The sequence below is a fragment of the Penaeus monodon genome, chromosome 18, assembly GCF_015228065.2.
Source record: "Penaeus monodon isolate SGIC_2016 chromosome 18, NSTDA_Pmon_1, whole genome shotgun sequence".
Lineage (NCBI taxonomy): Eukaryota > Metazoa > Arthropoda > Malacostraca > Decapoda > Penaeidae > Penaeus > Penaeus monodon.
This window is the reverse complement of record NC_051403.1, coordinates 36,944,143-36,961,320: the sequence shown is the minus strand read 5'-3', so window position 1 is coordinate 36,961,320 and position 17,178 is coordinate 36,944,143. Positions and strand designations below refer to the sequence as shown.

Below are 17,178 nucleotides of genomic sequence, written 5' to 3'. Positions count from 1 at the left end.
GTCGCTGAAAAGCCCAGCAGCAACAAGAGCACTCGGGGAACTTCTCAGGAACCTTTTGGCTCAAGCAAAGACACAAGGGAAGAGTTGGATTTCCAGTTTGATGAAGAGCTGGACAGTTTGCCCAAAGCTGGAAGACAACATGACTTCAGTGAATGGTAAGGAGAGAATGGTGTGCTGCTCCTGATTCTCTCTCTCTCTCTCTCTCTCTCTCTCTCTCTCTCTCTCTCTCTCTCTCTCTCTCTCTCTCTCTCTCTCTCTCTCCTCTCTCTTCTCTCTTCTTCTCTCTTCTTCTCTCTCTCTCTCTCTCTCTCTTTCTTTCTCTCTCTCTTCTCTTCTTCTTTCTTTCTCTCTTTCTTTCTTCTTCTCTCCTCTCTCTCTCCCTCCTCCTTTCTCTCTCTCTCTTCTTTTTCTCTCTCTCTCTCTCTCTCTCTCTCTCTCTCCCTCCCTCCCTCCCTCTCTCTCTCCCTTCCCCTCCCTCCCCCCTCTCTCCCTTCCCCTCCCTCCCTCCCACCCTTCCCCCCCTCTTTCTCCCTCTCTCTCCCTCTCCCTGATCCCCCCTTTTTTATCTTTTTTCCTCTTACCCTTCCCATTCTTACTCATGCTGCTCCAAATCCTAATTCTCTTCCTTTTCATCTTGCTTGATTTTCACTGTCCTCTTCTGCCTTTGTATATCTGTAAGGATTAATTTCTAACACATTTCAAAAGAATTAATAAGTGATATATGGCAAAGTTTTTGCCATATAATGTGTTTCTTTGTATTATTCTAAAGTAAATCCCACAAACAGGTCTGATGATGAAGAGAGTGACTATGAAATCAGTGACCAGGACGTCAACAAACTCTTGATTGTGACACAGTCCCCGCCATCTGTCATTGGTGGAACTTCTAATAGACCAGCTAAGCATGATGGATTTGACCGAACAGGAGACTGGACGACACGAGTGAAGATCACCCAGGAGTTGGCCAAAGTCATCAATGATGGGTTGTATAATTATGAGCAAGACTTGTGGGAGGGCAATGAATGGGTAAGTGTCATATCTTCATTTGTTTTGAAAGAATCATTACTGAGTTGAGATTTATGTATTCATTCTTTTAATAAATAGCAAAACATACTTGTGTGTTGATGAAGCTAACTAGACTTATTGGAAAGTGAGACATCTTTTCATAAAGAGTTTAGTGATTTAAATTTGAAAGAAAGGAGCATTCATTATTCTTTCCTTTCAACTTGCAGTTCCCCAAGTCTGCTGACGCACAAAATGCAGCTAGAATGCAACAGGTGACGATGATCAGTCAAGAGGTGATGGACTCCTTGCGTCCCAACAACCCGCCTGTCCCTGCTAACCAAGAGGTCCCTCCCCCTCCCCCTCCCCTTCACCTCATCCAGGTATGCTAACAATCCCATCAAGTCACACCCTCTGTAGAACCTTGGGCTGTGCCAGAGGATCCCATGCTGTCGCAAAAACCAAAGGGGAAAAAAGCAAAAAGAGACAAACAGAAACATTGATAAGCATATTGATTTTGTTATCACCTTAGTAGTTTTATGTAAACGAGACTTCACTTTATATATCAGATTTATTTTTGAGATTTAAGATAGTTGCAGAGTCAAAACATATATATAATTTTTTCATTTTCAAAGGATAATTATAGAAAGAACAAAATTTTCTTCAGCAACAAAGAAATTCCCTGCTTCTTCGGTCTTCAAAAGGTGAAGGAGAGAACATACACAGTCACATGAGTATGCTCTTTTTCATTCATATTTGGCATATTTTGTGAACTGTTTCCCATATCTATCAAGGTACTTCCATTTTCTTGTGAACCCTGACCCAGTGTGGGTATTGTTTGCTGGTTGATGTATTACTAAATATTTTTGTGAGATCAGAAAGCATCTGTCATTTACAAAATTGTTTCCAAGTATATTTTTAAGACAAATCTTTATCAAGAATAAATAAACTGGAGAAACTGGAGACAGACAGAATGAGATCTCTCACAAATCCTCCTCATATCCCTTCTCTTAATATCCTCTTCTTATCTAATGGACACCTGCTTCATCTGCAGCCTTTATCCTCAGTCATGGTTGCATGGCTTTGTCTCACACAGGACAAGTCAAGGCTGCAACCAACATTTAACTAATCTATACTTCAGTTTGGGTTTTGATGCCAGATTGCCATGATATACACCTATAGCAAGATTCAGAAAAGGCAGAAGTTATAAAACATCTCTATATTTCACCATTTGTTACGCCCAACAAATATTGCTAACAAGTCGTTCCATTTTTGCAACAGGGTGAGGAAGAAATCCTTGATGAAAATGTGCCACCAACTCCGAAGACACCAAGATCTCGCAAAGCTCCTCGCTTCTATCCTGTGGTGAAGGAGAAGGCCAACGTGGACCAGAGAACGCCCAGAAAAAAGAAGACACGTCACTCTCACAATCCTCCTGTCGAAAGCCACGTTGGTTGGGTCATGGATGTTAAAGAACACAAACCACGCACAAGCTCAATAACGTAATGCCTCTTCTTTTTTATTTTTGGATTACTTTAAGCCTCTATTATTATTATGAGTACTGTTTTTCAGTTGTTGATTTTTATTTTATCAGATTTAAATCAAACAAAATGGTTGGATATTTTGCTAGCTTACCATTTGAAATATTACTAAAACAAAGATAACTTGATTCTCCTACATCAGTCATGAGAAGTGATATTACTAATCATCCTGTGTAGCCATATCAGTATATATAGTTAATTTATTTTTGTATGTTACTGATTTATTCCCATTTTCCTTTCATGCACCTCTCAGGGACTTGAATGCTAGTCCAAATGAAAACCAGCTGTCCAGTAGTTGGGGCAGCTCGTACGGATCTTATGGCTCTCTACCCGGCTCAATACCCACTTTCCAGCACCCTTCGCATTCTCTTTTGAAAGAAAATGGCTTCACTCAGCAAGTTTACCACAAATATCGTGCACGATGCCTTAAAGGTGGGAAGACTCTTTTGTTTTTTGTATTTGTTTCTCAGTCTTTATTTTGAATTATTTATTCACATTTGGTGTAAAGCAGCTTTACAGAGTGCATTTTCTCTCTCCCCTCCCTCTCCCTCCCCCTTCTTTCCTCCCTCCCTCTCCCTCCCCTTTCCTTCCTCCCTCCCTCTCCCTCCCCCTTCCTTCCTTCCTTCCTTCCTTCCTTCCTTCCTTCCTTCCTTCCTTCCTTCCTTTTTCCATGTGTTGCAATCTCCTCCAAGTTTTATTATATACCGATATGCTCTAGTGTATATCTGAAGGTAAAACACTGATTCAGTAAAAAAGAATGCACAAGTATGATTTTTCAAATTATTGTTCTAATTGTATGATTTAATGATAAATATTTAATTTTGTTTACCAGAACGCAAAAAGCTTGGAATTGGACAGAGTGCGGAGATGAACACACTCTTCCGCTTTTGGTCATTCTTCTTAAGAGAACACTTCAACAGGAAAATGTACGAGGAATTCAGAAGGCTAGCGAATGAAGATGCTAAAGTCGGTTACAGGTAAGCCAACAGAATAAGGGTAAATTTGTAAAAATTAGGCATTTAGCTGTGTACTTGGCTTTTGTATAGCATTGGAACATTAACAATTTGAATATAACTTATTTAGGAACTCTGAATACATCCAATACTATTATGGCTTTTAAGTGGCTATTAATAGTATTAGGGGTCAGAAAAAGAAATCTCCTTGAAAGTCCATCAGATTGATTTATGTCTTGTAATGTATTTTGAATAATCACTAATACAGAAAAAAGTGGGGAATGGCTAGGCTGACAGCAATCTTATTTAATTTTTACATAACACAGTGCTGCTACAAAAATGCTGTGCTCTCTTTTTGTGTGTGTGTGTGTGTGAAATGGCTCTGCTAGTGCCCAGCCACAAAGGAGTCAGTTAGTAGACCTTGTGACCTTACTTGATTTCACCTTTCCTTGATGAGTTGTCAGGAAATTTTTTTTTATTATTGCTAAGAATGTCGATGGTGTTATTTTTTATTATAGACATAATAATTACTGTAATGTTATAAACATTAGTAACCAAAATAGGATAATGTAAAATATTTTTGTAAATCAAGGGAAGGGGTGACAGGCAAGACAGGCAGTACTAGTAATTGGTTCATTGGTGACTTGGTACAAGTGTAGCCATCTATGTGTTAAAACAATTAATAAAGTAAACTCACAGTGTGCATGGCATGTACATACATGCCATGCCCAGCAGCATTGGGTTAATGAGAATAAAGAATGAAGGTTATTTTATTCAGAAATAAAGTGATGCACTGATATCTGCAAAACTTTAAGTGCAATTGTAGTCAGTCACTAGGGAGAAGATTAAAAGAAAGAAAAAGACATCAATTATGCATATATAACATAAAAACGGATTATTTTCAGATATGGGTTAGAGTGCCTCTTCCGCTTCTTCAGTTATGGACTAGAGAAGCACTTTAGAGATGAAATCTACAATGACTTCCAAGACGAGACTCTGCAGGATGTACAGTCTGGCCAGTTGTATGGACTCGAGAAGTTCTGGGCATTCCTCAAATATTATAAAAATGCTGGAAACCTTCAGGTGAAAGATGATCTGAAGCAAAGACTGGCTAAGTACAAGAGTATTGAGGATTTCAGAGTTGAAATGGTATGTAATGTGCTCATTAAAACATGATAGAAGAAGGAAAGAAAATGTATGGGTGAGGGATAGTTTTAGGTTGGGAAAATACAGATTTTAGTACCTGCATGTTTCAGGAATTATCCAAGTGAATTTTGTAGCTGGGAATGAACCTAGGCCAGTGCAGTACTTGCTTTTGGGGCCAAAATTATGTCTGCTTTCCTGTTAGTTTATGACTGTAATAAGTAAGGTGTATATATAGCCATTTGTAGAGAAAAAAATTCTCTGTGTTGGATTGAATTAATCATGATAGAATATTTGCAAAAACCTCTGTGGTGTAGATGGTATCTTAGGCCTACAAAAAAGTTTCAATCTTTTAAATATTTTAGGTGGGCAAAGAATTTAAATAAAAACAACATCAATGTTATACTCTTCAGCATGAAAAGATAATTGAAATACCTGAAATCCTTATTTTTTAGAATTAAGAAACCAGAGTAAGTTAGGCAATAGCTGTTTTTAAAGCTGCTTTTCTTGTTTTTCCACTCCAGCCAGAAGAATATGATGCAGCAAGGGAAGCCAGAAAGGCACGTGTTCGCACGAGATCAGAGAATGAAAGCTTCAGAGAATATGACAGCCATCACAGATATGGGAGTAATTCAGGAGGCTCAAGAAGGCGCCAGCGACGTGCATCAGAAGGTGACGGAGATCCAGGACAGGCCAACTACTACTACTATAACCAGTATCCTAGGTCCAGAAATAGCTCGGGAGGAAATACTACGTCAAAGGTAAGGATCTCAAGTGGTACAGTATTTGTATGGGAAATTTGTAATATTTTGTTTTGGATTGTATAATGTCCATAGGTTATTAAGGTTTGCCTTGGAATTTCTCTTATGGTGAAACAACCACAAAATTTGTGGATTGACATTTTCCTTGAATTTGTGTTTCTCTGTCAGAAGCAGGATGTAGTACTCTAAAAGTTCTCTCTGAGGCAGGAGACCCACATTTTCTTTTTACTTATTGCAACACTAATTCAAGTATTATTTCAAACATTAACAGGTGAGCAGATCTCGAAGTCGACATTCAAGCGGACAGACACAACGGCAAAGAGCAGATGGTGGGAACTACAAAAAGACTAAGGCAACTGCACAGCACAAGGCTAGTTCCAATACCAACAAGACACAACAGCAAGCACAAGGCCAGTCAAAGACAGCAGAAAACAAGAGCCAAAATCAAGTCAAAGTCAAGCTAGACTTGAGTAAAATAGAAACAGGCACTAAAGCAGAGTCAACGAAAGCTACGTCGTCAACACAGACTAGTAAAGGGAGTACTAATGCTAACACAAAGTTAGGCACTGCCAAACCCGAGAGCTTAACAAAGGGAACATCCGAAGTGAGCAAGCCAGCAGGTGCTTCAGTTCCCCGGAAAGTGATTCCCAAAACTGCACCAGTTCCAGTTCCTCAGTCTCCAACCACATCCAGTTAAACATGTTACACAAGAACTAGTAGATGGATGGCCACTTAAGGATTTTGTGCATTATTAAAGACAGAAATTAACAAAAAAAAAAAAGTTTGCATATGTGAAAGTTCGTGAGACTGGTTTACCCGTGACATAATAGTGAGATGTAGTGTTAACAAAGTAAATGAAAATGATGTGTAAAAAAAAAAAAAGGAAGGTTGATGTCTCTCTTGCTTCATGTGTTCATTAATTGCATTGGTTGCAGCGTATATATGACTTTGAATCAACCTGATAAACTTGATGTGGGTATTTGGTGGTCGGCATTCAGATTTTCTCCCTCATTTGTAAGTCCTCTTGAAGTATGATTCCAAAATCCCTTTTTACCCTTATTTGTTTTCTTGGATGTCCAGTTGTTCTGCTGCTGCTGTTGTGAAGAAGACAGTTTTTACGAAAGACTTGCTACTGCATGAAATTTGAGTTGAAAAGACCTAACTTACAACAAATTGCACCATACTTCCTATGGACTTCTAATAATTTAAGGATTAGAATACGAGGATAAAGTCATATATGTAAATATTGGATTGTTTACTCATTAATACAAGTTTCATGTACCAGATGATAAGAAAAACTTGATTAAGTTACTTCAGCAGAGCTGTTTATGGTCATATATATATTTATATATGTGTGTTTGTGTATGTATATAAAAAATGATTAGATATTTGCTAACCACTACTTGGAATATGCAGAGCCCATAAAGGAAAATGTAGGGAAAAAAATATTAACCTAAAACAGAAATTTGTAAGAACCAGTCTAAGCAAAGGCTTGTTGAAATCTGTTGCAACCTGCCATCTTTACAAGGAACAGACAGAAGATGACCATCTTTCAACCTCTTAAGACGAAAAGCTCGTGGCAATGGATCTCAGCATGCCATGAGACCTCCCCAGCAGCCTTTCTTTTTTTCCTTTTTTTCTTTTTTCCCCTTATTGTTGGTTTTTCCTCTTCTCTTTTGTTTTTTTTGTTTAGGGAGTCGTCTTGTATGAGTGTTAAAGGCTTTTGAGTGCATCAGATCCTTATAGTCAGACACTGACAAAATTACTTCTGAATATATAAAGGCATATATATATATACATATAATCATGTGATTCTTTCATTCACAAAAAATATTAGGCTGATTCTTCCTGCTGGGGAAGTTATATGTTTTGACTTGATCAGCGGCTTGTGCCTTAATTAGTACCTCAGCAAAGCTCAGTTTCCCCATAGACTATGAAAAGTAGAAAGCCCTATTGATGTACTTTCTGAGGAACACAATTCCTGATCCAGTCTCAATAAGTAGATGGGTATATTTCTGTTGATAATGTGTGCATGTCTTACCCGAATTCAGCTGGAATTGTAGCAAAAAGTATTTAACTTAGAAGAAGGAAAAAAAAGAAGCAAAAATTCTTATCAATATATATTTATTGAAGTGTTATGAAAGTAGGTGCTCATTTCATCAAGATGTCTCTTAGCTTGAGATTTCTGCAGAATGGAATGTTTTCCATCATGTTCTGAGAGGTTGATTACTTCCTAGGTTTATTTTTCTAATGTTTGTAGGCGTTATATGTCTATCTGGCGAGTTTTCTAAAGATATTATTTGCCTTTTTATCTGCAGTTTGGCTCTTCATGGTACATTAAGCTTATCATCCTATTGTTGTTATTTTGGCAAAGGTATTTTACATGGGAAGTCTCATTAAAACTTACCTTCCCTGTTGTACATAGCTGTTTGGTAAGTGTCAGAATCTGTATGGTAGCAATGAGGTTGCTATGCAAATGCAACAGTAAAGAAGTGCTTCTGGTAGAGGGGGGGGATAGTTCATGGTGTCAGTGGAGGCTACACCATTGAGCGGAAAGGGTTTGGAGTTTGCCTACCTTCTGCAACTTGGAAAGTGATAACATTATGATAGATTATGGTTTTAATTATTCTTATTATTTTTGTTACTTATTGATATTTATTATTATTGCCATTTTTCATTAATTTTTTTCCTGTGTACCACACAGACTTTCAGAGGCAGAGATGATTTTTTTTATGAATGGTCATAAATATTCATGCTTAGTACATATTTAAATAGATTTGAGTTTAGATGTTAGAATTGACATTTTTGACTCAAATTTGAATTTCTAGAAGTGTAAAATAATGTGGTCATAATTTAAGAATAACTTAGGGTAATGGTGTAGCTTCACACCACCTCTGTTGTTAATTATAATGTATGGTTGCATTTAATTATATTTTGTTGTAATTTGTTTTGGATTGGCTTAAAAGAAAAAAAAGTACAAAAAGTTTAAATTAAAAAAAATTCTGTTAAAAGACGCGCGGATGAATTTCTTGAGTTTGTTTTGTGTGTCAAAGAAATGCATTTTGTTGATTTATTCATTGTAACAATAAAAAAGAAAAAAAACGCTCATGTATAGTAAGGTATAGGGATAGTACATTGTTACATTTGGGTCATTTGTATTGTGTTTCTTTTCCTTTTTTCTTTTTTCTTTTATTCTCTCTTTCTCTCCCTCTCTCTTTCTTCTCTCTCTCTCTCTCTCCTCTCTCCCTTCCTTCATTAAAATCATGCCAAATTGAGTGTAGTATATTTACCATGGTCACTTGTCCTTTACTTTAAAGCTTACAGCTGTAACCTAAGTGAATTATAAGGTCAGAAAATCAATAAAAAATCTTTAAATACATATTGTTGCCATTCATTTTGCTTGAACCTTTCTTTGTGGAATATTGAGTAATTAAAAACAAGGAAGAAAAAAGCAGCATTTAGGAAAAATAACATGTAATTTGAAAGACAATATGTTTAAGTAATTATTTTTTTATTATTTAATTTATTTCATTTTATTTTTACTTATTTTTTCTTACATTGCCACTTGGAGCCATTTTGTAGCATAATGAAATGTCGTTTTCTCCAAGACATTTAAAAGGCTGGATGTCATAATTTTTTCATCAAAAGTATTAGATAAACTAGTATGATATCCAGTATTTTTTCCTTTAGAAAAAAACTTGTAAAGCAATATTGTTTAAAATAAACTTATGAAACAAATCAAAGAAAACAAAGATTTTGTAAATAAGGTGGATTAAAACAATAGTTTCTTATTGCTTTTTGACTGATTATTAAAGCAAGAAAACAATTATGATTCTTTCCCAGAATGTCTGCTTTTGGGAAAATGTGTGTCAGACTGATTCTTTTCGAAGATGAATTGTAGGAATATCTGAATTTCTTCCAATCAAAAGTAATTTTAGTAACTTCTGAAGTTTGCTGAACTCTTAAGTTAAATAACTTAAATATATATAAAATATAGTATTTAGGTTATATGCGTTAAAAGCGAAGCAACACTAAGGTTTCATAAGGTAATGGATTTGTGGTGAAAAAAAATGTATATGATTTACACAGACATAAAAGACTGACGGAGAAATGTTGAGTATTATGGTGAGCCTGGCAAACCTCTCAGTCTGTGCAAATGAATCACCTGGGGTGGACAGTGGGCAGGCAGGGGGGTTCCGAAGTAGACCCAGGAGGTAGCCACAACCGTTCTATGGTCGGTACCACAGAACACGACACCAGTAAACCCTGTACTTCTGGAGGATCATCAACTAGTGCTGACTAGGGTGATTGATCTCCCTGGCCATGTTACTGTTCTGTCCAGCGATGCGGGTTGGATATGCGGTCTGCTTTCACTACTGGCATTATCAACTGAGCCAGCCAACAGACATATAGCCAGCTCAATCACAGTATGATGCAGCAGTGAAGGCACCCGGAAGAATGTGGGCATTCCTTCGAGGACACCTGTGTGCGAGTTTGGCATAGAAAACTTTCACTTCATGTTTACATGCATTGTCAGAAATGTATACAGCAACAAAAGACATATACCATTACACATCATCGACTATAGTAACCTCTACTAGCAAAAGCTGCAGATGGTTATGGCTACTCCCTGAAGGTGGTGACCAGCGCTAACACCCACACTGCCTGGTTTTCTCACTCCCCTCTGAGAGGGGAGCCACTTCGCTCCTCAGTATCCTTTGATAGCAGTGGCAATTCAACCTACCGTGTCGAGCTGTTCTGTTATATATATATATATATATATATATATATATATATATATATATAATATATATATATATATATATATATACACAATATACATACATACACAAATACAAAAATATATATATATATATATATATATATATATATATATATATACATACATACACAAATAAATAAATATATATATATATATATATATATATATATATATATATATATATATATATATATATATATATATATATATATATATATATATATAATGTATGTATTATATGTGTATATGTATATGTATGTATGTGTTACACACACACACACACACACACACACACACACACACACACACACACACACACACACACACACACACACACACACACACACACACACACACACATATATACATATATATATATATATATATATATATATATATATATATATATATATATATATATATATATTTAATACATTAATACAAATCTAGTTTTTGCATTGTGTGTTTTTCTACCATAGTATTAACACAGAAGATTGTTTTACCTTTCACACACTATATATACATATATATATATATATATATATATATATATATATATATATATATATATATACGTGTGTGTGTGTGTGTGTGTGTGTGTGTGTGTGTGTGTGTGTGTGTGTGTGTGTGTGTGTGTGTGTGTGTGTGCGTGCGTGCGTGCGTGCGTGCGTGCGTGCGTGCGTGCGTGCGTGCGTGCGTGCGTGCGTGCGTGCGTGCGTGTGTGCGTGTGTGTGTGTGATATATATATGTATATATATATATATATATATATATATACATATACATATATACATTATACAGTTCTTAGAATTGATAAAATGTTATGAAATTTAATGCGATTATATAGGTGCTAGCCTCCTCAAACACACATATGCGCATAATGAAGTTTTAAAGTGGAGCGATAGCATATCTCCTAGACGTACAAGGTTACAAGAAAAAGTGGCTTTTGTGTGGGCTGCCCACATAATCTCTCCCTAGAAGCCAGAACTTCGCAAATCTCAAGCAAGCAAGCCAGCTTCCAGTCTACTAAAAATTCGCTCTTGGGCGGAGGACCTGGTGAACCTAAAAGCATTGCCACCCGACTTCAACCGGTGAATCCGCGAGTGCGCAGCCAACGCTACACGAACGCCCGCAAATGTAAACAACAAACCACTCTTTCAAAATGCGGGGAACACAAGTGAGAACCATGCTCTTAGCAAGTGTTTATAGGCCTTTTTCCTTCCTCCGAATGCACCATCATAGAGTATCACAGTTGTTCCAGCCCTTGACGGTAATACCCAGAGATGCTACGTTGAAGCAGGAAGAAACATCGTCACAGTCTCAGAAGGTGTGTTATTCTGCATCATGAAATCCATCAAATTGGTTATCAGTGGATTCCTTATGATGTCTAGTTTCCATTTATAGTTATTTCTGTTAGCACTAGGTAGTAATTGTAATGATACAAGACCTGACTTTTTCAATTCAGTGTCAGGATACATAGTATTATAGTTTACAATTAGTAAAGCTTTTACATTTGTATCAAGTCCTTTAAAACTTACCCAGTCACTGACCTTTAGGCAACTGAGGTAAGGTTCCTTGCCAAGGGGAAACAACATGCCAACTGGAATTTGAACCCAGTCGCATTACCCTCTCAGGCCTAACATGCGGTGGAACAGGCTTGGTGCTCCACTAGTATGTAATGTGGGTAAAGCAATGCCCTCCTCCAGTCACAAAAGAGACTGCAACTTGTATCGGCTGGTTGGGCTGCTGCTTCTTGAGGCTGGGAACAGCCTGAAGTATGACTTGCTGGAGACTGTTTTCCCACTTGATAGAAGTTTGTCTTTGTATTCTCTCCTGGCCACCACAAGCGACATCTCCTAGACTCTTGTCACAGCTCATGCATAGCCACCTCTCTTCGGCGTCATGATTGGATGCTGACTCCTCGGAGATTGTTGCCAAACTTCTCTGATATGAGTCTGCTGCAGCCAGGAGATGACTCACCTTGCTAGGGTCTCCCTCTCTCCTTCATCCAGGACAAAGAAGACATGTTGTCATTGGTGGTGGAACAGGGCTTATGGATATCATAGGTTCCTGACATCATGCTGCTCTTTCAGTCAAAAATTTCACTCTGCCTGAAAGAATATTCATAGAGAATATTCAGTCTTTTCTATTAGATAAATAGACACCTCCTGAAATAAAAATCTGGGTAGCTTTACCAGATCAAAACCAATCCAGCCAAGTACTGGTAAATCTAAAAAAAAAAAAAAAAAAAAAAAAATGTCGGGAGGAGACCATATGGCATCCCAGGAACTTTGGTGTGTAGAAGGATGATTTATATTCCATTTTTGTTATATGTCATTATTGGTGGACTGCATTTACTAGCATTTGCCCTCAAATCCCCAGGAGGAATGCAAAATTTCTTTCCCATCTGACTAGCAAGAAAGATCCTGCTTAGTCTTGAGTCTTGAGTTATGTAATGTCACAACTCATGGTTGCACCCTAATACTTTTGAAAATTACAGGGATTTTCAACTGTTTTTAATTGATTGCTGTTATAATTTGCTTTATGATATTGATAGGAGTCAGTTGATATGGAAGTCAGTAAGTTTTCAGATACAGACTTTGTTCCTGTATTTATATCTAAAACAGCAATTAAACCTCAGATGTTTATAAAACTAATAGATATTTGTGTTAATAGAAACACATCATATTTGCCTGAGTAACCCTTGCTACAAAATCTATGCTTTTCTGAGGACTAGAGTCAGAAAGTAACTAGAAACATGCAGTCACGCACATACACTCCATTATTTACCTTTAATAACTAAACCTTGTAATTCTTCTCTAAACAGCTGATGGTTAACTGTGGTATCCTAAATTCACGTAGTAATGGTATGTATGCCTTCTTGCCACTAGGCCAACGAGCTCTTATGAAACTAACGAAGGTGATTGATGAGGAAATGGCATCTGTCAATGCTCAAAGACTTTCTTTACCTCTTCTGACTCAAGGCCAACTTTGGAAGAAAACAGGTACAGCCTTTTTATCAGTTATATAAAATATTAATAATGTCAAATTCACAAAAGCAGAGGGATATATTGAATGTTTCTTATTGGATATTTATCTCAATAATACCTTTGATGTCTGTGTATGTGTATATGTATATGTATATGTATATGTATATGTATGCCTTCACCCCACAACACATATACAAACATACGAACATATGTACATGCATCCCCCTCCCTCCCCCACACATACACATGTGCACATGCATGTGTTAAAATATGAAAATTAGGAATGACTTTGAGCTGGATTGTTGAGTTTTAATCATCTCTGCAGGAAGATGGGAGTCAACAGGTCAAGAACTGATGAAGGTGAAAGATAGACATGAAAAGGATTATGTTCTAAGTCCTGTAAGTTTGTTTGTTTTGTTTCTTCTTACTTCAGAATCATATTTTCCTTGAATATTACTGCTGGAGCCATTTTTTATTTATTACATTAATTTCCTACCCTTTGCATACATGCATCCTAGTATAACACAGTATATAGCTAGTTGCTATTAACTTTCCTTGTTTGATAGGTATTCACCTCTTGTTATCAGGTAATAGACTGAAATCTGAAGAAAATTAATACCAAAATTTGACCTATAAGATAAGTAGTTTGATAAATGCAAAACTGCTTTCTTTGATTTTATGCTGCACTAATTACAGATTAGAATTTATAGGATTGGACAAAAATATTACATTAAATTAGTGAGATAATTATTTAATTTCTTGTTTGTCAACTTGTCAAATTATTACATTCTGTCTATTATTTATATATTTTAATATATTGATTGTGGAGTATTTTTGTATCCAAACATATAGATTATGACTGTACTTCTGTATTTCAGACCCATGAAGAGGCTATAGTCAACTTAATTGCTGATATTTATCCCTTTTCACATCGGCAATTACCTCTTCGTCTCTACCAGATAACAAGTAAAATTCGGGATGAGATGAAGCCCAGATTTGGACTCTTAAGGTTCAGCCATGATCAAGAGTTAATGAATTTACAATAATATGTAGGAGTTTATGAGTAAAATTATGTACTTTAATTAATGAAACACACAAAGGTTTGAAAGTAAAGATGGAAGCTGTAGTGACTCTTCTGCTTGCTTTTCTCTCAAAGGCTTTATTTTTTGTTTTCCAGGTGCAAGGAGTTTCTCATGAAAGATCTATACACTTTTGATGAATCAGAGGAGGCTGCTGTTTCAACGTATGTGGAAGTGTGCAAAGCTTACGACCGAGTTTTTCAACGAATTGGAGTTCCATTTATCAAAGGTGAGAGACTCTGAGGTTACATATTTCGTGGGATGATCAGTCACTGTAGACATAAGTTGTCTTTCCTTCTTTTTTTTCCAAATTCATTTATTTTTTATTTATTTATTTTTTTTTTTTTCCAGTGGAAGGTGATTGTGGGAACATTGGTGGCAGTTTTTCTCATGAGTACCATTATCCAGCAGCAATAGGTGAAGACACACTTCTTCTTTGCCAGAAATGTGGAACTGCAACTAATGCAGAGCTCTTGACAGATTCCTCCCATGTTTGTTCTGGTTGTGGGGAGCATTTGACCAAAACCATGGGGATTGAGGTAAATGTAATTCATGTTGAAGTCCTCCGTAGTATTTGCAGATAAAGTGAACAAGAACTAAGAAGTAAGTGTTCAGTTTAGAAGTTGATCATGCTGTTTGTCTTACTTTTGATAATAAACATTTGCATTGCTTTTATTCTAGGTGGGTCATACATTCTGTCTGGGAACAAAGTACTCGAAACCATTGAACTGTTGCTATCAGAATGAAAAAGGAAAACCTTCATTGATGCAAATGGGCTGTTATGGCCTTGGAGTATCACGTATTCTGGCTGCAACTGTTGAGGTTTTATCACAAGGGGAACAGATCAGATGGCCCTGGATTCTTGCTCCATATAAAGTGTGCATCATTAGCCCAAAGGTGAGTTGGGAATACTTTTATATAGCTAATACCTTGCATTAATAAATAAATAAAGAAAAATGAAGTATATATTCTTTCCAGGGAAAAAACAAAATCATCCTTAATGCCACATGATAAGACTTGTGTTAGCTGTTGGGAACATGATGAACAGTTTTAATTTGTATACATTTTCAGAAGGGATCTTACTGAAATATTGTAGAATAGCCTTGCATTTTACTTCATGATATTTCTAAAAGACAAGTTTTCATTCTTTGTATATGTAAAATTAACAGTTCAAACTTTGCTCTCCAGGAATCAATAGAAAAGTGTGTTCTTACTATTTATTCACATTCCAGAAAGGAAGCAAAGAAGCAAAGGCAGTGTCATGGGTGAATCATCTGGCAAAGGTGATCAGCAACATTCCCTCTTTGCAAGATGATGTTATCATAGATGACAGAGAAACGTTGACAATTGGGAAACGTGTTTTGGAAGCCAAGAAGACAGGATATCCCATTATCATTGTTGTTGGGAAAAAAGCCTGTGAATCAGTTCCCTTGTTTGAAGTAATTAATGTGGTAAAAGAATCAACAGAAAATCTGACCCAAAGACAAGTACTTAAATACATTAGAGAATCCGTAAAGCACTGTAGTGCTTAGTTCCATGAGAGATGTGCTATTTTAATTAATGCATTTACATTTAGTAATGTGTGGCAATTTTTACTAGCTTATGATAGTCTTGTGCAAAGTGATAAGAGAAAAGTTTGAGAATGAAAAACGTATATGTTGCTGTTTCAGTAGTTTGTAAATATTAGTGTCCTTGCGATGATTGAATTCGATAGGATAGGATTTGTTAATAGTTACATCAAAGTGTTTGTAAACTGATAATGAAGATAAAGAAAATGTACAGTGTATATAAGATCATGATATATGACTAATGAAATTGTTTTGATCAGCAATATCATATGCTGGTGTCTCTTAATATTTATATTATTTATATTGTTTAATACACAGTAAAAAAGGTCTTAATATATTTCCTTTCATCCCATGTGCAACAAACAAACAAAAAACTTGTCACAGAATGACACTGTAATTGTGGAATCATTCAAATTAATGATCACACATACCGCACATTCATGCATACACACATGCACGCACGCATGCACGCACACACGCACGCATGCATGCATGCACATGCACTCACACATACATGCACACACACTCATATATATATATATATATATATATATATATATATATATATATATATATATATATATATATATATATATATATATACCATACATATACTATACACATATGAGTCTGAGAGAAAAGTATCAGGCCTATGGCAATAAAATGGAAATCATACTTGTTGATTTGAGGAAATGCAAAAATAAAGCTTTCATGGGACCTTCCCCAAGGGAACAATTACAACAAATAAAGTATGGAGTTAGTACATTCAATACAATGTGATGCATATTTTTTGGATGTTCAAGGAACATTTTTATTTGAATGGAAAGGTGGCAGTGTGCAAAGAGGTTTCCTGGACTTAGACCTTTACAGTATAGTCTACAAAATTACAATCCAGGAGAAAATGTGTCGTTTTGTGACTGAATAACAACAATGTGTGAATGAATTGAGAAAAATAATCAATTTTCACTTGTTGATAAAAACAGGAAAAGGGGAATTCTTGATTATTGCACAGATATCAATACTAATATCCAAGTGCTGTTTTCATGCTTGTGAGCACACTTTTTGCATGTTAAGTTTTATGCAAAATAGAAATATATCATTAATAAGAAGTAACTTGTAACGAAAGACATCATTCATTGTGATTGTCAGAAGGTATGCTGTAATAAGTATGAAAGTTGATGTTGCCGCATCACTGACTACCAAATCCTGTTCTCATTAGCATAACATTTTACCTTTCATATCCTGACTCTTTCCTCTCCGATTTTTTCCCAATTGACAAGTCGAGATATAACCCAATTACAAATAGAACTAATAATGTTGATAATGATGACTACTACTAACTGCGATCATTATTATGGCTA

At 36.1% G+C, this 17,178-nt stretch overlaps 2 protein-coding genes across 2 annotated transcripts in view; both read left to right on the top strand.

Moving 5' to 3' along the window:
• Positions 1 to 8,776, top strand: part of LOC119584743 (la-related protein 1-like) — a 69,914-nt gene extending 61,138 nt beyond the window's left edge. The window contains exons 9-17 of the mRNA XM_037933405.1: positions 1 to 155; positions 786 to 1,023; positions 1,230 to 1,382; positions 2,281 to 2,501; positions 2,794 to 2,972; positions 3,373 to 3,517; positions 4,399 to 4,642; positions 5,161 to 5,397; positions 5,669 to 8,776. The exon at positions 1 to 155 is cut by the window's left edge and continues 75 nt beyond it. Coding sequence (XP_037789333.1) covers positions 1 to 155; positions 786 to 1,023; positions 1,230 to 1,382; positions 2,281 to 2,501; positions 2,794 to 2,972; positions 3,373 to 3,517; positions 4,399 to 4,642; positions 5,161 to 5,397; positions 5,669 to 6,094 — 1,998 coding nt within the window. The 3' untranslated portion in view covers positions 6,095 to 8,776. The remainder of the gene's footprint in view (positions 156 to 785; positions 1,024 to 1,229; positions 1,383 to 2,280; positions 2,502 to 2,793; positions 2,973 to 3,372; positions 3,518 to 4,398; positions 4,643 to 5,160; positions 5,398 to 5,668) is intronic.
• A 2,514-nt stretch (positions 8,777 to 11,290) lies between these two features.
• Positions 11,291 to 16,150, top strand: LOC119584469 (probable proline--tRNA ligase, mitochondrial). The gene is made up of 8 exons (XM_037933105.1): positions 11,291 to 11,507; positions 13,008 to 13,185; positions 13,496 to 13,569; positions 14,049 to 14,179; positions 14,348 to 14,478; positions 14,601 to 14,788; positions 14,931 to 15,146; positions 15,482 to 16,150. Exons 1-8 carry the CDS (start codon positions 11,343 to 11,345, stop codon positions 15,779 to 15,781), a joined length of 1,383 nt encoding a protein of 460 aa, XP_037789033.1. The 5' UTR covers positions 11,291 to 11,342; the 3' UTR covers positions 15,782 to 16,150.
• Positions 16,151 to 17,178: the final 1,028 nt, after the last annotated feature.